Below are 26,445 nucleotides of genomic sequence, written 5' to 3'. Positions count from 1 at the left end.
ATGAGGTTTTTTTTATAGGGCAGGGCAGCTTAAATCAACAACTACAATTTCGTCGTCTTGATTGAACTCTAGGTTGCCTGACTCCGATTAGCTTTTGGAAGAGTCTGTTGTTGTGATGTGGATGTGACATTTTCTGACCAATTCATGAGGGAATCCAGGTAATTCCCAAGGGTTCACATACTTTTTCTTGCCATTGAATGAGTGTTAGTGAACATGTAGACCAGCCACTACCTTGAAAATATGTGCTTTAAGGATGTGGTGGCCCAGCTCGATGGTCTGCTGCCGGTTCAGCTTGTTCTCCTGCCGCGAGAACCAGAACGCCAGCAGGGTGTGGCCGCTCCTGTGTACGCACACATGAAAAAAACTTTCAGGTGCCGGAGCCATGAAAATGCTCATCCGCAGGTGGTATTTACAAACACTTCCTCTGAGGGGAAAAAAAAATTCCTAACCTTGACGGTGACTAACGGCATGTGTCTATTTATAGCCGACTGACTAATGTGCATTTCTGCACATCAGAAATTATACAGCATGATTCACATGCTATTTTGGGCTCAAACTGGAATGCACAATTTATTTAGTATCAATTAAAGACTCAAAATCCCGCATAAATGGACACACTGGAGTGCTCTTTATGTATGGGCCTGTATATAAGTACACAGGAAAAGTTTAGTTTCGACACTCTTCTGGAGACTTTCTACAATGTTTTTGGAGTGTCTATCTTTATTTTCTGTCAGGCTAGTACATAAACAGATCTTCCATTTTCAACGAAGAGCAGTTCTTGGAATATGGTTTCAAGCTGCATTATAGCTGAAATTTGATTAATTTTATCAATGAAATGGTCATATTTAACCATTTCATTCGTTGCCACACCCACTTTCGAGGAAATGTTCACATTTAACTACTTTGTTTGATGGCGCACCCCCTTTCTCTGGCACACACCCTAAATAAGTTACAAGCAAAACCTGTGGGAACTGCTTTTTTAAGTTTTTATTTTTTATTTTATTTGTTTTAAAGAAAATGGTCATTTCTAACCATTTTATTTTTGGGCGCACACCCTTTCCCACTTACACGCCTTTAAAGAACCCTTTTTTAAGTAAATTGTTTATTTGTTTATAAAAATAAAACTTTCATCGAGGAAATGTTCAAACGTATCCTTGTTATTTGTTGCTGCACCCCCTTTCCCACATGCACACCTGTAAGAAAAGTCCCACGAAACCTCTGAGTACTGTTCTTCTTAGTAAACTGTTCATTTCTGAATTAAGAATTAAAATTTATTGAGAAAATGGTCATATTTAACCACTTTATTTGTTGGTTCACCTCACTTTCCCACGTACACACAGCTTTTGTTACAGTACTTGTATCCATGTGGTGCATCTTAATTATCAGATTTAACGTCACACCCTGAAATGAAAGCCCCCCCGTCCCCGATCTTGTCTCACCTGGGATCGCACAGAAACTTTGTCTTCTCGCCTTCCTCCCGCCATATCAACCACTCCCGGAAGGACGGGTGGACAAACATGCGGGTGCCGTCCCGCCTCTTCACCAGGAAGACGGACAGGTTATCTACACGCTGCTGGAAGTCCTCCCAATCCAGCGTACCCTGGATTAGCATGACGGTTAGCATTCACGGAAGCTTCACTATTGAGAATCTCGCGTCCACAATCTACATTGTGTCATACCTGCAGGGAGCCGGCGTTGATGGCCTGGTAGATTTGCTCGTCGGTGAGCGGGTGCAGCGAGGCCACGGCCACGTTGAGCAGAGGCAGCGCCCGCTCGAACGACGACTGCGTGGGGAAGCGCATGTTGCACTGCAGCAGGTACACCTCGGCCAGGTTGACTGGAACCACCTGAGGAAAGAAAGAACGAACGGAATATGGACAGTAGCGTCAGGTTGGAAAAGGTTCTGTTGCCGTAATTCTGTTAGGGAGCAGTTCTAATATCTATTTTATATTTCATACAGAGCAGTGATTTAATTACATAATTTCCCTTCGTGTCTACATCTGTGCTCCTGACTGGCACATGGCAATATTTTCTTTAGCCGATTGCGCACTTGACTCAGACATGTGTAGTCTCCTGCACCTGGATCACTGCCCTGTACTAAATATGAAATAAATATGTAAATGAATTAAATAAGGACACTAGTTTATTTAAACAGACTATTCCACAACTGAATCACTGCTCTGTATTAAAATACGTGATGAAATGTATTTTAAAAATGTAACAATTGTGAGCAGAGTTTATTTAATCAGATTATTCCACATCTGAAACAGTGCTCAGTATTGAATACAAAATGTATTGGATGAAAGTAAAACAGCCATCTGTTGTGCCTCTAACACAATAAAACAAGGGTCTTTGGAAGGCCTCACCTTGTAGCTTGAGCTCTTCAGGACCAGGTAGCCCTTCTCGATAAGGTCAAAGGTGAGCTTGAGGTATAGGTAGGAGCCCTGGCTGAGGGCCTTCAGGTGTCCGCTAAGCTTGCCGAAGGTGGTGTTGTCCATCTTGCCGTTGAGCGAGATGTTGTTCTGGATCTCCGGGCTGCTGTGGATGCGGTGCAGGATGTAGCCGTGCAGGTCCTGATCGATGGCGTCGTTCTCCTCCAGGCCGTCCAGCGAGATGCGGTGGAACGGCAGCGGGTTGGTGATTTCCTGCAAGGTGGTCCGGGCCGTGACCACCAGCTTGAGCCAGGGGGGGAACTTGTGGATGGTCTTGCAGAGGAAGGAGACGATGGTGTCGCCGTAATCGGGCTTGTGGAACTCGGCTTCGTTCAACCCGTCGATGAGGATGATCAGGTCCTCCTCAGAGTTGATCTTCCTCTCTGGAGAATCCCAAAAATATATACATATTATTTGTCACATTTATCATATTGAATGTAACGCCTTTATGGGCTATGAACCGGCTTTGTTTAGATAATTTTTAAGAGTGAGTGCAGGGGATTTTGTGGGAACGGTTTTTGATTTGGAAATAATTTGTTCAGGCCTTAAACTAATTTTATCGAGGAAATGAACCTTTTTATTTGTTGGCACATCCCCTTTTCCCCTCCACACATCCAGAAAAAAATCCAAACAAAATCTCTGAGTACTGTTTTTTGTAAATAATAAATTCTCCATTAAAAAGGTCATTTTAACGAGTATATTTTATATTAAGCAATTTTATTTGTTGGCGCACCCTGCAACATGTATGCTTTTATGAACTGTATTTGTGGCTTGGTGGTGGCTGAACACTTGGGTTGCTCTCTGCAAACTCGGAAATGCACTTCCAGCAGTGTGTGAAAGCTTATTTTACAAAGTCAATACAATTTTTGTTTTGTTTCTCCCCCCAAAAATTGAAGCCACCTATTCCTCACCTTCTCTGAGTTTGGCAGGTGATGCAATGCTTAAGCTTTGCACAAGACGCAGCCGCGGTCACCGACACTCATCAATTTTTCCCGAAACGAGTGGGCGTGTAGCAACCACCAAGTGGGAAGGTACTTGAATAATGAGGAACCTTTTACATCACACAAACACAGAAATCTGAGCCGGTCATTTTGCAAGCCTTATGCGATTATAGCCTTTTACATTCAATTGACAAACCGTATAGATATCAAACTTAAACCAGGTCACCCACATTAATTTGGATCTAGCTTATGCATAAAAATTGGATTCTGATGGCATGGGACCATTAACCTTTCTGTTTGTTGGCACCCCAAAAACAAAACCTTCTGGGTACTGTTTTTCTTTTTTTTTGTCAACTATTTACACTTCAAAATTGTAGTTTTATGGAAGAAATGTTCACATTTAACAATTTTCTTGGTTGGCGCACCCAGTTTCCCATGCCCACATCCATACAAAAAGTCAAGACAAGACCAGTGGGTACTGGGTTCTTTTTGAAAAATGTTTGTTTCTGTGCAAGAAAATACTTTTTTGAAGAAATTAACTTTTTTTTTTTTTTTTTTTTAATTCTTTGCAGTCCCTTGCCCTAAAAAAGTCATTACAAATTGGATCATCAAAAACATATGAAATAGCACCAGTAGAAAACACTTGACAACACAACACTATCCAAAATCCACAGTTACCTTTGTAGAGAGCGTCCAAGGGCTCGAGCACGCCCCTCCTGAAGGACGCCAGCGGGTCTTGGACGCAGGAGCGCAGGCTCAACACGCTCTGCAGGTGCGGCTCGCGCAGCATCTGCTCCCTGTAGGCCGCCAGGTGAGGAGAGCGACACAGCAGTGCCGCCACGTTGTGCACAAACTCGGGCACCAGGCAGGTGTAGGCGTTGTCTGCCTGGCAGTAATGGTAGGCCACCACCTGGAGAGGGCGACAGATTAGTCACAGGGTGGAAAACAGGAAGTAGACACTTCATTTCATTTTGCAGATATTAATAATTAATCGCTTTCAGTTTGTCAGAGACGTCGTCGGAGTCGAGCTTTAAGCCGCTGTGACATTTTGCAACTGGTACCATGTGCTAACGAATGAAAAATCTATTTGATTATTATCTATTACATATGTTGTTTAACTATGAATAAATAAAATGTTATTTAAACATTTTCTAAAACATTGTCTAAAACAAAAGTGGGGGGTGAAAAAAAGAGTGAGTTCAATTATTAATACGCAGACTTAACAACATCTAATAGCAGGCTGGGAAGTGACATTCCGCGTGTATTAATATTTCACAAGACTCCCTGGGAAAGTTGTTTTTTTCTTTTCTAAACACATGTGCATAATGCATGCGGCGGGGTGGGGGATCGGGTGTCGTTACACGTTATACAGTTCACGTGGGACACAACTTCCACAATTGTGATTTTTTTAAAAAAAATAAATAAATAAATAAAAATTCAGTTGTATCATTTTATTTGTTGGGGCACAGACCCGTAAAAAAAAGGTCCAAATCAAACAAACCTGTATCGGGGGGGGGGAATATTTTTTACATTTATTTTTGCATTAAAAAGTGAATTTAAAAGCAGAAATGTTTATAATTAACCTTTTTTTTGTTGATTCAAAGGAAACCTCTGCATACAGTTTTTTTTGTTTTTGCTAAAGTAGTAATGATAATATTGTATGTAAGTAAATGTAAATGATAATATTTCACCATTACATTTGTTGGCGCACCCCTTACCCCCATGCATAACAGTTAAAGTCTGAACCGAAACGCTGCGTGGTTTATTATGGGAAATTTTTTATTTTTGCATTTAAAATTGTATTTTGTTGGGAAAATGTGAGTATTTAAACATTTTATTTGTTGATGTACCTCCTCTCCCCCGTGCACACACTGTACACAAAAAAGCCAAAAACAAAAAAAGCATTGGGGCGCTATGATCGTGTACCTGCGAGGCGAGTCTCCTCATGGACTCTTCCTGACGCCGCCGCATCTCAGGGGTGCCTGGACAGCTGCCACCCCCCAGCGTGCCGTGCGTGGGTTGGGTCTGGCTGAGCGGGAGCCCCTCACCATCTGGACACATAAACAGAGACATTCTCAGTCAAAATGTCCTTTTGAAAAAAATATATCGTAATTAGAGTATTTTTACGTCTGGGTGAGGCTTGCGGGCTGTCAGAGGCGATCTGACGCATGCGTGTGCCGTGGCAGCTGAGCGCCACCAGGCGGGAAACGATGGCGGTCTTGCCGAAGCCGATGTTGCCGACGACCACCACGCCGCGGCTGCTGCCGGGGCGGTTGAGGTGGCCGTCGATCTCCTGGAAGAGCCACTCGCGGCCCGTGAACACAGAGTCCACCGTGATGGACGGCACCTCGAAGAGCAGCGGTTTCAGGGCGATGTCCTGGGGTCGGTATGGCGCAAAACGTACTGCTGGGTCGGAGAAGACAATGCAGATTCACTCGGAAGAGAAAAATATTTTATTTATTAAGTAGCAAGCACTACAACAACGAGACCAAGGTCTCAGGCTTCAAATTAGGGTTAGGTTTCAAATTAGGGATTGAAGCTTCGGTTAGGGTTTCAAACTAGGGCTAGAGATTCAAATTGGGATTTTAAGTTTTAGAATTTCAAATTGGTTACAAACTAGGTATAGGGTTTCCAATTAGTGTTTCAAGCCACGGTTGGGATTCTAATTCCTTGTTAGGGTTTCAAATAGGGCTTTCAAGCAAGAGTTTGCGTTTCAAACTTAAGTCAGGGTTTCAAGCCTAGACGAGGGTTTCAACTTTCGGTTTCAAGCAAGAGTTAGGGTTTCAAAGTGTAGTTATAGTTTCAATTTAGAGTTTAAAGCCTGATCCTGAACGAGGGTTCCAAATTAGGGATTCAAGCCTCGGCTAAGGTTTCAAATTAGGGGTCAAAGCAAGAGTTAGGGTTTCAAACAAGGGTTTAGGGTTGCAAATGAATTCAAATTCAAGATTTTTGTTTTTTGCCAAGACCACATTAGGGTCATCACACATGCCTTTCTGTATATTATATATAAAATGCGGCGCCACAATCACAAGTTTTGGTCTCTGATCCAGACTGACATGTCACAAGTACTGTCTGTATTTGGTTTCATGCAGATCACTGCAATGAAACGCTATTTCTCACTTCCATTTCTTGACACTAGGAGGAGTTGTTAGACTAAAGTTCTTCAGGGGTTGCAAGACATCAACGCTGGGCGGACATGATGGGACAGTATAGGGGATATTGTTGGACAAAATGGGAAATAATGGGATGTGATGGGACACGATAAGGACCCATTTATGAGACACTAAGGGACAAAATAGGCCATGATGAAACAATATGGGAAATTATGGGAGACTATGGAACAAAATGGGGCATAAAAGGGGATATCAAAGGGCACTACGGGGCAAAATGGGATATGATGGGACATTATGAGACACAATAGGTGACATTAGGGGACAGTATGGAACAAAATGTAAAACAATGGGACATAATAGGGGACATTATGGGAAACGGAGAAAAAAATGTTACTTACGTGATTGTGACTGCCAGGCATGGGAGTTGTTAGCGGAAGCTGAGGTAAAGCAAGCAGGACAAAAAGCGTGTTATGGGGTGTTCAAGTGAAGAGGGGAAAGGCAGCATTCCGTGTCTGTGCCTTTCCCACACACTTACAAGGGAACAAGGCAAAAAAATGCACGACTTCTTGTGTTCTGACAATTTCTTATGACTCAACACGGAAAGTGAGTGTCAGGTATTAAACACTTGTTCAGGCTTTTTGTTTTTGCTATTCTTTTTCAGAAAAGTGCCGCGCCCGCCTCTGATAGTACCTCTGAAACTGGCATATTGGCGAAAAATTCCCAACTGTTGTGTTTTGACCATTGCATTTGATTCAACAAGGCTGTGGAAGTGATTGTCCAGTGTTAAATTTCACATTCCTGTTTCCTCTTTCTGTTATTCCTTTTCACACAGGAACCGCTCCTGCATTTGACACAACCTCTGAAGCTGGCAAACGGACCTTAACGTGAGTGTCAGTCACATGATTGAGTAGACCAATCATTACTTCCCACATCACAGTTGAGTGTGTGCTTCATTCCCAGAAAACACTACCGTAGACAAACAAACTACGCTAGCAAAACAAAACGTTTTTTTCCAGTGTACATTTTTCTGCGGCATATTAGAAGCCTCCTGGAAGAGATTATAGCTCAGCATTACAAATCACTGCAAAAACTGCTTTGATTAGATGGCATATGAAGTTTGTTCCAGCGTGAAGCATTGCAGTCACGGCATTGAAATTGATTTTTTGGCTGATCGATATCCTGAGTGACTATTATCCCCTTTCTAAAAACCGAAAAGCAACTATGAGAAATGTTAGCTAGGTGGAAGATCACACAACCATCTGAATCCATCAAGAATTAAAAGCAACAAATATGTTACTGCTGCATTTTGACAACAGCTTTCGACTAAACAGGACGTTGGAAGTGAGTCTTGGGTGTTAAAGCTCACAACCCACTTCCGTCTCTATGCTATTACCTTTCACACAGAGTCCTCCCCGCCTCTGATACACCCTTTAAAGTTGGCAAATTAGCGGCTGTGTTTTGACAATCCGCTATAGGGAGAATGTCACGTGACCAAACCGGAAAACGGGTTCGCAGACTTCCTGTGAATGCTACGCTAACGAGGATCGTTACGAGTTGACGGCATGATAGTTTCGACCCGAACGTGCTAAAATCTGGTTTTCTTTATGGCTGGTGTCTTCAGACAAAAGTTAAATACATTGAAGACGTTTTAAGTTCCTACGGGCGCTTTTCGTGGTCCCATTCGGAATTCATCCAAGCCAAGAGGAAGTGCTTCAACCTGTTTTGCCCAATGAGGTAGTAGGTTGCGCATATACTGGATAGCTTTTGACTCAACGGGTTAGGGTTGACTAAAAAAGGCAGAAAATTCCCAGCGGTTGTGTTTTGACACTTTCTTTCCAGTCCTGTTTCATCTTTTTGGTATTTGTTTTTACACAGATGGTGTCCAGCCACTGATATTACCTCTGAGGCTGGTAAATTGGCAAAAATTTCCAACTGTGTATAGACAGTTGCGTTCGACACAACAGGGCAGCGGAAGTGAGCCTTGGGTGTCCGTCTTTTTGCTCCGACTTTTCACAAAGAACACCTTGACAGGCCAGTGTGAAAGAGGCTCATGATCGCCCTTCGTGTTCATCCCAAGGACGTTTGACGGACGTGTTCCTCCACACCAAACTCCTTTCAAGCACGCCTTTACTAACCTCACTTTGTGACGTTGAGGTCTCGTAAAGAACCAATGAAGAGGTGTGTCTCTGTACACGATGGAGCATTTATGCAGAGTGTTTGGCAGGGTTGTCTAAAGTACATTGGTGTGTCCTCTGCAAATGGCTCGCTGCTAAAGAGCCCCAGGTAGGTGCAATAATAAACACATATTTCCTCTTGATCGTTTTTCTTGGCCACATACAACAGCTCGCTCTCTCGGTCTCCAAAGAGCTGCTCGTAAAGTTTCCAGGAATCCTCATGAAAAGGAAGAAAGTACCACACTCGTGCTGATGTAACGTCCCTCCGTTTGGGTGAAAGATAGCATGTGATGCAACAAAAATTAAATTCTATGTGAATTAAGTGCGGCTAATCCAATTAACACAGGGAGCCTCGAAGCCACTGCGTCACAGCAGGATTTTGGGCTTCAAACTCGAGTTAGGGTTTCAAATTTGAGTTTCAAGCATGGGTTTTGGTTTCAAATTAGAAATTAGGGTTTCAATCCTGGGTTAGTCTTTAAATTAGGATTACAGCCCGTGTTGGAGTTTCCAAACCAGGGTTAGGCTTTCAAATTAGGATTTCAAATCTGGGTTAGGATTTGACATTCAGGTTGAATGCCCTTGCTAGGGTTTCAATTTAGCATTACAGCCTGTATTAGACTTTCAAAACAGGGTTATGGCTTCAAATTAGAGTGTCAAGACACAGATATGTTATTTAAATGATGGTTTCTATCCAGGGTTAGTGTTTCAAAACTTTCTTAGCGCTTCAAATTCAGGTTGTAGCCCATATTAGGGTTTCAAATTAGGGTTACAGCCTGTGTTAGGGTTTCAAACTGGGGTTATCACTTCAAATTAGGGGTTTCACGACAGTTTTAGGGGTTCTGTTTCAAACCAGCGTTCGTTTCAAATTAGGCTTTCAAACCAAGATTAGTCTTTCAAATTATGTTTTCAAGCCTGGGCTAGGGTTTCAAACGTAGTTTACAATTTCAAGTCTGTTCTCCAGTTTTGCATAATCCGCTGCTTCACGGCCTCACTACTCCATAAAAAGACGGTGGCCATGTTGTCAATGAGGGGCTGGGGAGTTGTTTCGGGAAAGATGGATGCTTCATCATCCAAACACTTCCCAAACGCACCTTTTGCCACCCTAGGGTGACATTGAGTAACACTGCACACCTCCTCCGCATCCTCCATCGCCCGATACCACGGAAAGCTCGGTGGCCAGACGGTTGAATTATTCACCAGGTGACGATGACTCATGGAGCCTGAGCGGTCTCCAGTGGGAGGAAGAGGAGGACGCGAGGAAACAAGGGGAGGACCCATGGAACAAAGGGGAGGATACGAGAAAGGAGGAGGCGGATGTATGGAAGGAAGAGAAGGACGCAGGGAAGGAAGAGAAGGACACAAGGTAGAAAAAGGAGGACACAATGTAGAAAAAGGAGGACACAACGAAGAAAGAGGAGGAGGCAAGGAAGAGGAAGAAGCAAGGAACAAATAGGAGGAGGCAAAGAAGGAAGAGGAGGTGGCAAAGAAGGAAAAGGAGGCAAGGAAAGAAGAGGAGGAGGCAAGATAGGAAGAGGAGGAAGCAAGGGAGGAAAGGAAGATGCAAGTAAGGAAATGAAAGGATGCAAAGACTGAAGAGCAGGATGTAAAGAAGGAAGAAGAGGAAGCAAATAAGGTAGGAGGATGCAAGGAATGAAGTGGAGGCAAGAAAGGAGGACGAAACAAGGAAGGAAGAGGAGGAAAGAAGGAAGGAAGACTAAGTTGCAGGGAAGGAAGAGGAAAAAAGGATGCAAACAAGGAAGAGGAGGATGCAAGGATTGACATGAAAGAGGCAAGGAAGGACACGGAAGATGGCACGGGAAGGAAGCGAAGGACAGAAAGAAGAGGAGGTGGCAAGGAACAAAGAAGAGGATACAAGGAAGGAAGAGGAAGGATAGAAGGAAGAAAAAAGAAGGATGCTGGGGACATGACGAATGCGGTCTGCCATTGTCGTCATGGAGGCCTCAACCTCAAGCTTCAAAAAGGCAGCCTCTCCGATCCTTAAGTCCCTCCTCCCCACACGGCACCATCTGACCCTACCGCGATTGGTCGGCTTTTGGCCACAGTTAGTGTGTACGTGTGCACGTGCGTGCGTGCCTGCCCACCTCTCAGGTCCTGGCCCGAGCGGCCCGGCCCACAGGTGGTGCTCTGTCTGGGCGTACGCAGCGAGGTGCGCAAGGGCGTGTGCCTCTGCTCGTCCAGGTAGGCCAGGTCCTCCAGGTGGGCCGAGCTTGTGGCTGCAAAAATCAAAATCAAAAAACACCATTATTATTATTATTAAATCTGTAAATATGTACAGTACACTCACCACAACATTGAGTGCACAATCCTTCCTTTTTTTGCACTTAAAAGTACAACAAATCTGCCTTTACACAAAGTTTAAATGCTCAGTTTTAGTGCCGAACCGGTAAATGTATGAATAATCATTTCCAGAGGTCATAACAATAAAATGTGAATTATGTTTGGTCATTTTCCTGAATTTCTAAGTGAATAATTAATGAATCTGGAAGAGAAAACTTGCCCTTGGCCTCGGAGGAGGTCTGCGCTCGACCGAGTGCCGAAAAGTGTCACATGCTGCTTCAGCATGCTGAGAGCTGTTTGTAATATTTTTTGTTCGCTACACGAGCTGCTCATAAGGTAAAAAGCAGTTCCCATAAAAGTTTTGGGCCACCAAAAACTCGGACCGCAATAATAAACATTAAAGCTGCATGCAGCAATGCAGTACAAGCCCTGAATGAAGTTGCTTCAAACTAAAATGGCTGACTTCCTGTTTGATTTCAGGTGCAGGTCGTTGAGACTTTTTTGTGCTTCCTGATATGATGGATAAGTCCACCCAATTTCGTGTCGCTCGGTGAAACAGGTTTGGGGGCTGACTGAAATTAAAGCAAGCAGTTATGACTGCGCCCTCGCACGCCCTTTAATTGCAAGCCCTCCAAATGATCAGCAAACTCTGACACCATTCTCCACCCACATAACACGTCCTAGGCAACAGAGCTTGGCAATTTAGAGTCGCTCGTCTGTCTACGACTCTGCTTCTAATTGTGGCTCATTTGGCCAAATTCCCTCAAGTTGGAATTTGCCAAAAATGGGTGCTTGAAACCAAAAAGGTTGACTTGCAGTTCAATTTGGGGCATGGGTCCTTGAGACTTTTTCATGCGTCCTGTTGTGATAGACAAGTCCATCCACCTTCGAGTTGATCGGTGGAACTGGTGTCAGGAGCAATTTTTTTCTAACTTTCCAGGGGGGGGCGAGTTTTAGGTGGTCATGTTAGGGACCCCTAAAAACATACACTTTCACCAGAATACACATGTCTGCAAATCCTGATGAGTTTTGGGGGATGTCTGCCTGGTGCTTAGGTATGGAAAGCTGTATTAGTAAAAACTGTAAAATGTATATCACCCATCATAATGTCCATGAACTAGTATGCTCTTTGTCCTGAATAGGAAGATAATTCAATGCACTAGCAGAACGACAGTGTCTCGCTCGTAATGTTTTTCCACTACTAATGCAATTTTTGGCCGACGAGTGCGTAGTTAAACCTGACTAGTAAACTACTGTGCTGCACGAATAACACTTCTTGGCTACTGTGCTGTAATCGTAACAGCCCCAAATGGTAGGCATGTGTCACACACTAGTGGCTTCCTTATCAAGGATAACAAATAAATGTTACAAAGACTTCCCAAAAAGCTGTTAACATTTACTCGATGTGCTATATATCCAAGTTAAGGTCCATGTACTTGTATACTGTTTGTCCTCACTAATAAGAAAATCCAGTGCACTACAACAACTAGGGCGCACTAGTAGAACTACTGTATTAACTTAATGACCTAGCTAGTAAACTAGAACTCGAATAAATGGTCAAATGGCTTTTATTTGATATCTTTGATAGGAAGGTTACTAGTGCATGACACATGCCTACCAGTTGGGCCCTATTAATGTTACTATTACAGCACAGTAGCTTACTAGTAAGGTTTAATTGCATTGTAAAAAATGTATACTAGTAAGACATTTGTTCGACTAGTCGTCATACTAGACCGCTGAATTGTCTTACTTGTGAGCACAAAGACCGTGCTAGTACATTGAGCTTAAAATGGATATCAAAAATATGGAATAAATGCTCAAAACGGCTTTCCATACAGGATGTAATAATGTTAAGTGGCCAGTGAGCGCGCATGGGTAAAGCGCAATTAACAAGATGGACTCCAGAGCCGTTCCTTCGCCAGAGGAAGCTTCAACGGATGCACCCGCCCGCCCCGAAGAATTCCCTCCCCTCAGTGTCTGTCACTCTGCAGATCTCTCTCAGGATTAATTAGCAGCACAGATGAATGTCTTATTCATGAAGCGCGCCGATGGCTGCTGATTGTTTCGCGGCCGATATGCAATGTGATTAGATCGCCGCCGACGTGAGAGACCTTCATAGCCAGACCTCGGCTGGAGACAAACGAGGGCAAAGACGATTCCCGACAATGAATGCCAGCTGGGATGAAGGCAAGCAACCAAAAAAATAAAAAATAAAAAATGGAGAAGAGACCACCACCAAGTTCTTTTCCCTGAATAGACAGATTAGGGTTGTACAAGTCGACATTTGCTTAAAAAACTATCCAAATGAGAGACGTGCCTTTAAAGCCTGCCTATCTACTTCAGATTCAAATTAGATCTAATCTAACATCTCCATACGACATTTTTAAATTATTGTACTCACACAACAACAACAACTCAGCAAACTGATAATTAAAGGTCATTTTGAGTTCAACTGAGTTCATCAGCTGTTAACCTCCACCACTGCCGACAGTGATCCAGACATTTATCTGCATCATCTTGATGATTACCACCGCGCTTTCTCTGGCATCAACACCACAAGGAACCTCAGCTGTGGACATTAACATGGCACACTTAACATACTGTACTTACTCAATATTTTAACTAACCCCATTAATTATTGGTTAAGGTCCAGGGGTGCCTTAAAAGGCTCTATGTATATTGATCTACAATATTATGATGATGACGACAACAACGATTATTATTAGCTCCAACAGAAGATGATTTTCCAGAAAAGGTTTGCCAGCCTACAAGTCATTTAAGAAGTGTTGGTTAATCATAATGATCGATAGTTTGGAATTAATTGTTGATCAATTGTGTCTAAAATGGAGTGCAATACACAGGTGTGACCAGCAGAGGTACTGTTCCTTTATATGTGTGGCCTGAAGTAGAATATGTGACATTAGCATGTTTGTTTAATAAAATTTAAAAAAGAACAAATAAATAAAATAAAAAGATTATTGACTGTCCTGTGGTGCTAAGTGCCATCACGCTTCTACTGCCTAATGAAGTATACAGCTGAGGGCCAAAATGTGAGCTGCACAGGCTTCCCAAAGTGGAAGTAAAATGGCAGCAAAGAACACTGAAAGGCTTGGCCCTAAAGGGGTTGGAGCGTGTGGCCTATAACTTAGTCTCTGAGAGGAGCAAGAGAAGACATTAATCTGCTGCTAAGCAGAGGAGGAATGACTCAGGGCCACTGAGCTGAAAAGGCTCTATTTTCTCAATTTTCAATGTGTGGACTCCAATCTGTGTGCTCATCTTGTCTATCTGCAATGCAGCAGTCTGCACGCATCATGACCGCCGCTGTTGTGCCAACGGGCTAAGTCTGCACTCAGGCACATTGGCGGCAGGAAAAAGAGGAAAAAGGAAGGATGTTGGGAAGGAAAGAGGAGGAAAAGATGGAGGAAAGAAGGCAACTACGAAGGTAAGAAGTAAGCAAGCTTTCGGAAGAAAGGGGGAAAACTGTTGAAACCGGTGAAATGAAGGAAGAATATAAGGAAGGAAAAAAGAAAAAAACGCCCAACCAGTGAGGTGGATGGAAAGAATGATGTTACAAAGGAAAATAAATAAAGCATTGGCTAAGAAAGGGGAAAATAACTAGGGGAAGCAGGTAGGTAGATTGGAAAGGATGATGTTAGGAAGGAGAGAGGAGGGTAAAACAGTTTAAACTGGTAGGTTGAAAGGAAACAAAAGGCTTAATTGGAAGGAAGGAAGGAAGGAAGGAAGGAAGAACAAAACTGGGAAGGACGAAAGGAAGGAAGCATATTGGGAAAGGAGACAGAAGCTTTGAGTTGAAGGGGGGAAAATTGTTGCTGTGAAAAGGATGGATGTTCGGAAGGAAAGTAGGGGAAGTACTGTTTAAACCTATGGTTTGGAAGGAAAGATAAGGAAAGCTTTTGGTAGGAATGGGAAAAGTGAGAAAGGGTACAGTACCACCAGAAAGTATTCACACCCCTTCACTTTTCCCCATTTTACTATGTTACAGACTTATTATAAAGCTGATTGAAGTATAGTTTTATTTTAATAAATCTACATAAAATATCCCATAATGACAAAGTAAAAATGTCATTATTTTATTATTATGTATGTTCAGACAACTGTGCAAATGTATTTAAAATGTAAATATTTAAACATAATAGGTACATAAGTATTCACACCCTTGGCTTAATATTTTGTTGAAGCACCTTTGGCAGCAATCACTGCCTCAAGCTTGGAACGCCTGTTTTGGGGCATTTTCTCCCATTCTTCTCTGCAGATCCTTCTCAAGGTCAGTGAGGTCGGATGGGCAGCGTCGGTGGGCAGCAATTTTTAGGTCTTTCCAGAGACGTTCGATTGGATTCAAGTCAGGGCTCTGGCTGGCCCACTCGAAGACACCCTAAACTGGTTGCCAGCCAATCGCAGGGCACATACAAACAAACAACCATTCTCACTCACATTCACACCTATGGGCAATTTAGAGTTGTCAATTAACCTAGCATGCTTGTTTTTGGGATATGGGAGGAAACCGGAGTACCCGGAGAAAACCCGCGCAGGCACGGGGAGAACATGCAAACTCCACACACGCTGGGGCCGGGGATTGAACCCGGGTCCTCAGAACTGTGAGGCAGACGCTCTAACCAGTCGCGCACCGTGCCTCCTACACTGTCAACTATGAGACCTTATCTAGACAGGTGTGTGCTATTCCAAATTATGTTCAATCAACTGAATTTACCACAGGTGGACGCCATTCAAGTTGTAGAAGCATCTCAAGGATGATCAGTGGAAGTCAGTTTCAATTTGAGTGTCATAGAAAAGGGTGTGAATACTTATGTACCTATTATGTTTGAATGTTTAATTTTTTTATAAATGTTCACAAATGTCTGACAATATATTTTTACTTTGTCATTATGGGATATTTCTATGTAGAAAACTATACTCAAATCATCTTTAGAATAAGTCTGTAACAAAGCAAAATGTGGAAAAGTGAAGGGGTGTGAATACTTTCTGGTGGCACTGTAGGTAGGTTTTTATGTAGGTAGGTAAGAAGGTAGATGGAAAGGAAGGAGGGAAGGGAAGGAAGGAAAAGAGAGTAGAACTTGATGGATGGACTGAGGGAAGGAAGGGAAGGAAGAAAGGAGGAAGGAAAGGAAAGGAATACCGGGATGGATGGATGGAACAAAGAAAGAAAGAAAGGAAGGAAGGAAGGAAGTGATAGGCACAGCATGTTTGAAAAAGTGATTATCTAATATAATCATGCATGAATACTAATGTCAGTAATGGCGGATGTGCAATTGCCCTGACTGTCCTGAGGACTTGACGTGATGAATAATGGAGGCGAAGCATTTATCGGAGGATATCGAACGGCATTACTCTTCGTGTCTGCATGAGGTAACCGAGGAGCCTGCCGCCTCACTTCCTGCCTTCCTCCCCCCTCGCACATAAAAGCGCGGCTCCCTCCCTCGGGGGGGATAGAAGCCGTTAACGCCCAAGGCTTTTGATGCGCCGCCGCCTGAGCGAGAGCGGCCAATCGAAAGCCGGCGCCGTGATGGCTCGTTGCGGTAGGAAGCGAGAAGAAGGGATTAAGGAATTCTGCTGTTTCAGGCCTTCCCGGTTTTCCCATCATGCAACTTTTAAACTGCTCTACGAAGGAGACCGGTGTCATCATGTGCTAAATGCTGACATACTGTATACTTGCAAGTACAAGTAAAACCATTATTTAAAACTGTACCCTTGACTTCTAACCCTAATTTTAAACTCTAATCCAAGATTGATACCCTAAACCTAGCTTCAAACCCTAATTTGAAACCCCTACCCAAGGTTGAATCGCTAACCCAGGCTTGAACCCCTCATTAAAAGCCCTAGCCCAAGATTGTAACCCAAACCCTAATTTGGCATCAAACCCAAAGAAACTCAAACCCCAATTCTTCTAACCAAAACCCTAACCCAGGCTTGAAAACATAATTTGAAATACTTAAAACATGTTTGGCACCCTTATTTGGAACACCAACCCTGGTTTCAAATGCTAGCTCAGGTTTGAGACCCTAATTTACAAACCAAATGTCTTAAAAAAACTAAATTAAAATCCCAACCCAAGTTAGAAACCCTAAACCATGCTTAAAACCCTCATTTTATACCTAAACCTTGGTTTAAAATCCTAATTGTAAACCCAAACCTTGGCCTCTAAACCCTAACTTGAAACTCTAACCCAGGCTTGAAGCCCTAATTTAAAACCTGAACCCAAGGTTGAAACTCTAACCCTTGCTTAAAACCGTAATATGAAATCCTAAACCCTAACCTTATGCTATAACATATGTATTCATGTACATGGTGGTTGCGATTATGTGGGTTTAATGATTGTGAACACTGTATGTGCATGTTTACACATGCACATTTTCATCTATGTACTACTTTCATCTTTGTTCTGGCTGCAAAGCCTAAAAATGTAAAACCCCATTTTTTCTTTAATGGCCTGACTTGCCCAGGCTTGAAACCCTAACCTTTCCTTGAAACCATAATTTTCAATCATATTCTGGGCTGTAACCTGTAATTTTTAGAATTTGAAACCTCAATTCTTCTTTGGAACCTGCCTTGATGCTGTAATGTAAAATCTCAACCTTGGCTCCAAACCCCAAGAACATGAGCCCCAATTATTCTATGAAACCCATGAATTTTTTATTTTTAGTTTTTGTTTGAAAAAATATCACAGACTTTAAACCCTAACCATGTCTTGAAACCCTCATTTGAATTCCCCCCCAAAAAAAAAAAAAAAAAAAGTGCATCACAAAGGAAAAAAGTAAGCAGGAAAAGAAAGGACCAAAGAGGTTGGGTGTTGAAATATGTCACAACTGCGAGTATTCTCAAATGGTGAGTAAGCATATTTCTGGAAGGGAGGAGGGGGGGGGTCGGATTGGGGGACTCACCAGCCACTGAGTTGGGGCGGGGCATGAGGTACAGGGGTATGGAGTGGGCCGAGTGTGAGGACATGCTTTCCAGGCTGCGCTCGGGGATCTTGTTGAGGCTGTACGTGGACGCCGTCATGTTCTCGTCCACGCGGTACAAGAAGGAGTCCATGCCTGATTTCTGTGACTGCCACAGCTTCAGGTTGCCACGCGAACCCTCCATGCCGCCGCCGCCATGCTTGCTGCCGCCGCGGTCCATGTTCTCAGAGTAGCTGGTCAGAGTGGCTGTGGAGACAAATCATGCTAGTCAGGAAGCATGCTTGGTAACTTTAACTCAATTTAACTTTATTCATATTCACCGCAGCTCATCCATTTGAAATCCCAAATTGAGAGCATAACCTTGGCTTGAAAGCTGATCTTGAAACCCTAATCCTGGCTTAAAACCCTAACCTTGGCATGAAACACTAACTTGAAACCCTACCCCAGTGCAAAAAAAAAAAAAACCCTGCCTTTAAACCCTACCTTGAAAATGAGATTCTGAATCTCATTGGGACTATTCCTGGTTAAATACAGGATTAAACAAAACATTAAAAAAATAAATTACCCTGTCTTGAAATCCTTATTCTCAACTTAAATTTGGAAACATAACCTTAAACTGAAACCATACCTTAATTTTGGCTCCTACCGGTAATTTGCCTGAAACCTTTATCCTTGCTTAAAACCCTAAATCTAACTTCAAACCTGAACCCTGTCTTGAAACCCTAATTTGAAATTCTAGCCTTGGCTTGGAACCCTAACTTTAAACCCAAACATTTTAAAGTATCCCTAAAAGTATCTCGAAACCCCTAACCCTATCTTAAAACACACATTTAAAACCCTACCCCTGGCTTTAAACTCTAAATTTATAACCTAAATTTGAAACCCTAACCCAGTCGCGAAAGCCCTAAATTTAAAACCTTCCTAACCTTGCTTCAATCCCTAATTTGAAACTTTAATCTAAAACCTTTACCCAGACTTGAAACCTTAAACCTAATTTCTTAAACCTAACCCTATCTTGAAGCCCACATTCAAAACCCACATTTGAAACCTTAACCCAGGCATGAAACCACCAATTTGTAACCTCTATCCCTGCTTCTTAGACATTTGGAGGCGCTCTCACCAATGATTCCGCTGTCCCGGCTCTCCAGTGTGGAGGTGGGACTGGTGACGGAGCCGTAGGCGCACTCCCTGCTGCCCGCCTGGCCCGGCATGGTGGCGGGCAGAGTAGAGCAGGGGCTGCCCGCGGGGGGCGACGCAGTGCTGCTGGTCAGCGTGGAGCATGGGCTGATGCGCTGGTTTTGGCCCTCGATAAGACAAAAACACACACATTAATATTCCGCTCATCAAGGGGACAAGTTTTGAAGACGTGGACAACTTCAAGATGGTTGTAAAGACTGAGCTGCGGAAAAAAAACGGAAGAACACTTCCAGGAGTGCATGAAGGCTCCAGTGAAATTACTCTGAAGGGGAAAACGTAGTTTGAATTTGAAATATATCTTTTGCGACAGCAGTCCTGGAACCTTTTTGACACAACATAGGAAGAGACTCATTGTTTGTCTCCCTGCAGTGAGTCCCCTGTGTGTCAGCTTGGGTTAGCAGACTGCGCACCATAGGGGACCAAAAATATTAAGAAAAAGCAGCTGCTGTTGCTGCTGCTGCTGCTGCGAGCCCTCACAGACGCTCCCGAGCATAAAACATTCATGTACGTGTATGTGAAGTGTGTGGAGGTCTCCATTGAGAGGAGAGGAAAGGTGAAGTGGTGCTCAAGGCTACATCCACCTGACTGTGTAACACACTCGATGTGATAGATGTACACAACATATATCCGCACAAGCTACTATGAAGTAAAAATGCTCAGAATTGTTCGATTTCTCACCATCCAAGCAACTTCTATATTTGTTTACACTGTAGCCCAACAGCTAAAAATTGGAAAGAGTAAAGCCCTGGACCGTGCAATCCTATGAATCACTGATCCCTGGTCCCCCAAAAAGCCTATATTAATATTGAAAACTAGAAGAAATACCACAAACTCTGACCCTAATACACTTTTAATATCATTTCAAACTCATCTTAAAACATTACCTTTAAAAAAAAATAAAAATGCCACTCAGCAAAGCAAAAACATACACGAAGTGAAGACTCTTCGTAACTTCCCCTAACAAGCCTGGTTAGACTTACTTCCTCCCTGACATACAACGATCATAAACAGTTAAGACGCATCACCACCATATATTTCCTGAAAACAATTACTACTAGTAGGCAGGGGTTTGGTGCCATCCTCTGGCATTTAGGGCATTACAGTAAGCCCCAAAAAGGCAAATTCCACAAATAGGTGAGTTTCAAGCAAATAGCTAATGAAAGGTTCCCACAGAAAAGAGAAAGACAACCAACCGTGAATAGTTGGGGCTTCACTACAAGTATATTATTGATTTTATTGCGACTGAAGTATGTACTAGGTCCAATGAGAGATTGTGAGTGAAATGCTAAAGGTGATAAGAAAACAAGCACCACAATGCCAATATGGTTGAATAATGTGACAGCTTCCAAAATTACTTTGTTCTTCTTTTAGCATGATAGCATATTGATGTGCTATGCTAACAGTTCCGTGAATGTGATGATACACAATGGCAGCTGCAGAGTTTTGAGCAAAATGCTAACAACACGCCCACTCAACACAAGACTAGCACAAGCAAAATATTTGAAATGTACACTGCTCAATTTTGTATGATAAAATATTGACGTGGCACACTAGCTATGCTATAGGTAGTGGCAAAGCTTTGAGCAAAATGTTACATTCCTATGCCTACATGCCCCAAATCAAACAACATGAACACAAGCAAAGAAAACCCAAAAACAAAAAAGACAAGCCTTGATGACAGCATTGCATGTTGACGTGCAATGCTAACTGTTCTGTGGTAACTGTGGAGTTTTGGCCTAAATGCTAACATGCCATCAAAATTACACCATCACCAACCTTTTTGTCTTAATTTAGCATTAAGATATCATGCTGTGCTATGCTAGCTGTCTTGTCATACCTTTGAGGTAAATGAAAACATCCATATGCTAATATGCCGAAAATCACAACATCAACCCAAGTAAAAGATGAGAAGAATAGTTAGCCTGCTAGCTGTTTAATTTAGCATGACAGCATAATGATACTATAATACTAGCAATCAGCTAATAGCACAAAAGTTCATGCGCATATTGTTTTTGCATAGCAAAGCAGTGTACTTGACATGCTTGCATTGTACTTTGGGGCAGGCTGGAGAAACAAGATGAGCGAACACTGCGTGCAGCGGGCGGACGGCGTGAGTCACGTCTCTTAAAAAAGAGGCGCTTGAATCAACCTCTCTCGCTTTCTACACCCCCGCCGTTACCGCAACGCTCACCTCAAGCAGCAGTTGGTCCATCACACAAAGTTATGAGTTACACACGTATCTGTGCAAAATGCGACTCGATACAAGTGGGGTTCATTAAATAAGCCTCAAAATATTAGTCCATTCCTTGGGCACATAGATAACAAACACTTCATGCGCAACTATCAAGTTTTGAGAAAAAAATGCCATCATTTCCACATCCATTTTCTGAGCCGCTTCTCCTCACTACTTACATAAAGATGATTGATGCCTAAATGTTTAATGTAATGTTATTCATCAATCAAAAAAATCATGTCAGATAGTTATTGTGCGAAATATAGTTATCGTTTAAAATCTTCATTGAAGAATCCCAAGTTACAGTGACTATGATCATACTAATTATGGCGAGTTAGTTCAGTCATGTAAACAACATTACATGTGGTTAGCCCGACAAAACATCAAACAATGACCTCAATTCAAAGGGGGATTTGAATGGAGTTTTGCATCCTGCCTGTTGACCTTTCAAAATAAGAGCTATTTCCTCTCACCTGTCTGGCCTCGGGCTCCTCCATGCTGTAGTGGGGACCGGCTGGCCCCTCGCTCGCTTTGTCTCCGAGAAGGAAGCCCAGGCGCGTCATCAATGTGTTGGCGGCCTCATCCACCGTGGGAGGGGGGCCCAGTTCCTGGCTCGACTCCCCTGCAAAGGCGGCGGGAAGGAGAGAAGAGAGGGAGAATGAGTGTTAGATGGAAAAAAACAAAACAGCAGCAGTCCGCAGGCCCCCCCCCCCACAAAAAATAAGAGGCAACATGTCCACCTGGACGCACCGCGGCTGCATCCCGCGCTCGCTGCCTCGATGTCTTAAACAAAGTCCAAAGTGCCTTCATTCACGAGCCTTTTCAGAGCAGCGAACTTCACTCTTGCCTACTCGCTGACAGACCCTCCTCTTCCGGGACAACACGCCCGAAGTAACAAGATACGCCGCTCACCTGTTTGACGACGCCAGACAAAGCGGGTGAGGTGACGCCCCTCTGTCCTGTTTGTACAAGCTTTCTGCAGTAAGGAGGGAAAAGAAAAGCTCCACCTTAAATTAAAAAACTAAAAACAACAACAAAACGTGTGGATCTTTGACCGAAACACTGACATCTGCATCCTCAAAATAGCAACATCAACACAAGCGCCCCTTGTATACAGTGCTACCTTAACTTGGGAGTTTAATTTGTTCCGTGCCCAAGCTCGTAACTCAGTTTACTTGTACAGTGGTACCGCGCTACATTGCGCTTCACCTATGGTAGATTCAGTGCAGGGCGGATTTTCTTTTCATATTCATATAATTCTACTTTCCCCATTGAAATTCATTGAAATGCCATTAATCTGTTCCAGCCAAGTTTTTTGTTACTTGATTTTGAAGAAAAATAGCGCTGTATTGTATTTAAAAAAATCTAAAATAATGATGAGAATGTAATGAAATAAACTGTTTTTCTGTGTAATTACTGTTTGTACATAGTATTTGTGTTCGCCTTTAAGGGGCGAGGCCTAGTGAGTAACGTCAGGAGCTAGAGTCAGTTAGTCTGCATGTGAGTGTCTGGGCGTGAGTTGTGTCCGACAAGCTCCATGCGAGTGTTATCATTTTATATGTGTGTGTTTGACTGTTTAAATAGCTGGTTGACAGTGCATCGAGGACTGACGCTCTTCTTGCCCACATAAGAGGGCATTCGTGTACCTTAATTATGTTAAAAGAAAATTCACATCACCTGAGTGGCAGTGTATCAGAAGCTCGCTCTAACTAAAATTTTGGCTCACAACAAAGCAAAAAAAAAAAAAAATGACTGGGCGACAACCCGTAACCCAAAATACTCAGTAGAAAATGGATGTATGGATAGATTAAATCAATCAAAATGTGATTTCACCCCCCCGGTGGTATTTGCTTTATTTCTCCTGATATCAATCTTTCAGTTCCCCCCCACCCCCCCAGAATCAACTTTCACAGGATTACGGTAATAAAATTAAATACAAGTAATGGAAAATTAGGTGATTCTTCTTGGGGAATTTTTTTTTTTCTTTTTGTCATAACATGCATTTAGCACGACTAATACGTTAACATTTTACATGTTCAACTATTTAACATCATAAAGCGTAATGTCGCACCCCCTTAGGCTCTCTGACGGTCATTTTTCATGTCAAGTGGTATATGTGAAGTAAGGCAAGCGCAGCCAAGTATTTGCTGCTTGGAAGCACATACCTCAGGTCAAAAGTTTGTGTCAATAAATCATTTATTTTGGAACTTATAAACAACGTCTTTGGCAATGTTGAGCATGAGTGACTGCAGGATTGTCTTCCACAGGGCTCCTTTCGTGTATGTAAAACAATATAAATATTATTCCGCTCATGTTTGCATTTAACTTGCTAGTCACATTTTGGGGGAAAAAAGTTATTAAAGCTTGTCAAAAACAAAGATGATAATTTAGCAAAACTGACTGCTTCTGTAAACTAGCTCCTTTCCGTTGCAGCCATGTTGTTTGTGGAAGCAGTGCACATCAGTGTGGGACGCGCTTGAACTACGAAAGCCATTAAAAATGTTTGATTAAAAAAACATCCTGACAAATAAACGATACAGTCGATTAATCGCCCAGCACTAGCAAAAGATTTGCACAGTATTATATTCCGCTTATCCCTTTTAATTCATGCATTAAATTGTCTGACATACCACGCAAGTTATTACTTGAAGACTCTTTGAGCTAAATGCCCCAAAATTACAAAACCACTTTATAATTTGCTCTTACTGTCTTAATTTAGCATGCCAACATGCTATGCTAACTGTCCTATGATGCTACACTCTGGCAGTGTATTAGAATAGCTACTGCGTAATGCTAACATCTTCCTGCACGCTGAAAAAGACAATAGCAACACAATAGGCAGTTCTGATTAAAAACAAAAAAACAAAAACAAAAAGCTCTTACTGTAGCTGTTTTTCAGCAGCCTTCCTCATTAGCATACTATCATATGAGGTCAATAAACTGCAGTAGGAACCTCCAGGTTACGCTTGCTCCCTGGAGTGTTCCCGAACCGAGCAGCTCTAAGTGGATGAGCGAGCGGGACGGTCCGAGTTCAGATAAAAGGCGGAGATGCTCGCGTCGCCACTTCTGTTGTCGTCGTTTTCCAGTGGGGCAGGTCGGACCAGACCGGCAGGTAACTGCAGCGTCCGTTAGACAGAAGACAGAATAATGAACTAAGGCTATATATATCTACACGTACGCAAGCAGTTTTAATCTGAAGTAGTTAGAATATAACATCAAATCCATAAATCCAAAAGTTAACGCCTTTTTAGCCCATCAGAGGCTTGAGAAAACCATTTTCAGAAGAACTGGGATGTAGTCAGACATCTTGTCTGATAGGATCATGCATGTCCATCTAGATCAGGGATGTCCAAAGTTTTTTCAGAGGGCCACATTCAGATAAATGGAAGGTCGAGGGGGGCCACTTCAATTTGTGTTTATGAAACTGCTCCAACCAATTCAGTACACTTTAGGTCAACATAAGCTAAGCAGTTACACATAATTAAAGGTAAGAAAGTCAAAATCCCAGCTTTGTGTTATCGGTGACGAAGAAAAAGTTATTAGTATTACTGAGTGATACATTTTGGAATAATAAAAAAATATATATATTGTGATATCGTTTAACATGCAACAAAACATTTAAAAATAAAAACTAGTTTGATAGTGACATTAAAATTATTTATAATTTAAACGACTATAAAACGTGAGAAATTTTCATTAAAATGTTTAACGTTGACGGGGGCCGTGTTTAATTCTATTATTAGAATATGTGACAGGCCAATAAAAGGATGTGCAGCAAAGGGCCAGACTTTTGACAAACTCAAGGCCCGCTGGCCAGAGCCTGCTCTTTCTGTCATTCTATATGGCCTGCAAAGGCTTGCCACAATTTTTACTTGACTTTTGTTCAAACGTAGTCATGATAACAAATAAATGCAGGAGCCATTATGTAACATGATGAGGTGGTTATGAGGGTTCCCATATAGAACATATTAGATAAGGGACAGGAACTTTAACCGTCTTACACTATAGCCACACGATTAGTTCGTAAACAAATACAGTGCAGCTCAGCTTCTGGCTAGCAGATGTCATGATGTAATTTTTTTAATTAACGCTGGATTTTCAGATGGAGCCAAAACGATAAAAATGCCATAATTAGTGTTTTTATGGCACGATTATTCACACTTCAAAATGTCAGTGTTGCACTAATCTGCATCCTTCATTTTCCTAAAAAGAAGACAAACTATTGATGTTGCACTTTCCTAAAAAGAAAAGCTGTTTGTATATTTCTTTTCAAATATCATTAAATCAACCTATTTACACAAAAGATACTTTTATTGTACTGAATGTGAACAAACAAAAGTACAGCGCGCACAGAACCATGTTTTTTGTCATAGTGTTAAATCCCTCGCGACAATAAGTATGCGGTATTTGGTTTCACCATCATAAACGGCCCCCCTTAGGGCAACCACAACTACGATGTGGGCCGCCACTAAAACTAGTTTACCACCCTTGCTATATCCACACATACACAAGCGGCTTCAATCTTTTGGTGTTAGAAAACCAACGTCAAAGCTATAAATCCAAACTATAAGGCGTTTTTAGACAGTCGGAGACCTGAGGGAAGCCATTTCCTCAAAAGGCACAATCACCAATCAACGGTGTGTTTTTACACACTGCAATGAAGTCAGACATCTTGTGTGACAGGATCACGCATGTCAATCTAGATAGTAAGTAGATTATCTTAATTCACATTTCTCTTCAGCGTGAAGATAAACAGTTGACAGAATATGCGGAAATCGATAGGGTTTGTCGTCCTCTTGAAAAAACAAAGATTAGATTTACCAGCTGATCGGGGAAACATATCAACCAGACCTCCACCAAGGCCGAACATTGGCAATTTGGATTAGCACCAAGGAGTGGAAAAACTCTTCACAAATTCACACTTGCATCTAGATTGATGCCATATTATGTCTAATCTGGCTAACTAGCAAACAAACAAATACATCGCATAAGATAGTGTCACCTCCTTGGGGGAGATAATAGTAGAATTTGCTAAATGGGAACATATGAAAAATGTACTTTTTAATGGCTTATAAGTAACAGTGGGGTCAGAGCCGTCGCACAGCCACACTTTTCCAAGTGA

At 42.4% G+C, this 26,445-nt stretch overlaps 1 protein-coding gene across 1 annotated transcript in view; it reads right to left on the bottom strand.

The window, feature by feature from the left end:
- The window catches only part of tanc2b (tetratricopeptide repeat, ankyrin repeat and coiled-coil containing 2b), a 114,760-nt gene that overhangs the window by 15,695 nt on the left and 72,620 nt on the right, over positions 1-26,445 (bottom strand). Inside the window, 12 exon segments of the mRNA XM_061706596.1 lie at positions 232-340; positions 1,440-1,600; positions 1,680-1,847; positions 2,367-2,815; positions 4,052-4,283; positions 5,300-5,424; positions 5,501-5,779; positions 6,885-6,923; positions 10,763-10,894; positions 17,876-18,139; positions 19,014-19,197; positions 21,797-21,945. Of these exon segments, the coding sequence (XP_061562580.1) occupies positions 232-340; positions 1,440-1,600; positions 1,680-1,847; positions 2,367-2,815; positions 4,052-4,283; positions 5,300-5,424; positions 5,501-5,779; positions 6,885-6,923; positions 10,763-10,894; positions 17,876-18,139; positions 19,014-19,197; positions 21,797-21,945 (2,291 nt within the window).

The sequence above is a fragment of the Phycodurus eques genome, chromosome 19 (assembly GCF_024500275.1).
Source record: "Phycodurus eques isolate BA_2022a chromosome 19, UOR_Pequ_1.1, whole genome shotgun sequence".
Taxonomy (NCBI): domain Eukaryota; kingdom Metazoa; phylum Chordata; class Actinopteri; order Syngnathiformes; family Syngnathidae; genus Phycodurus; species Phycodurus eques.
Note: the sequence above shows the minus strand (reverse complement) of the source record. Positions and strands in the feature narration are given on the sequence as shown.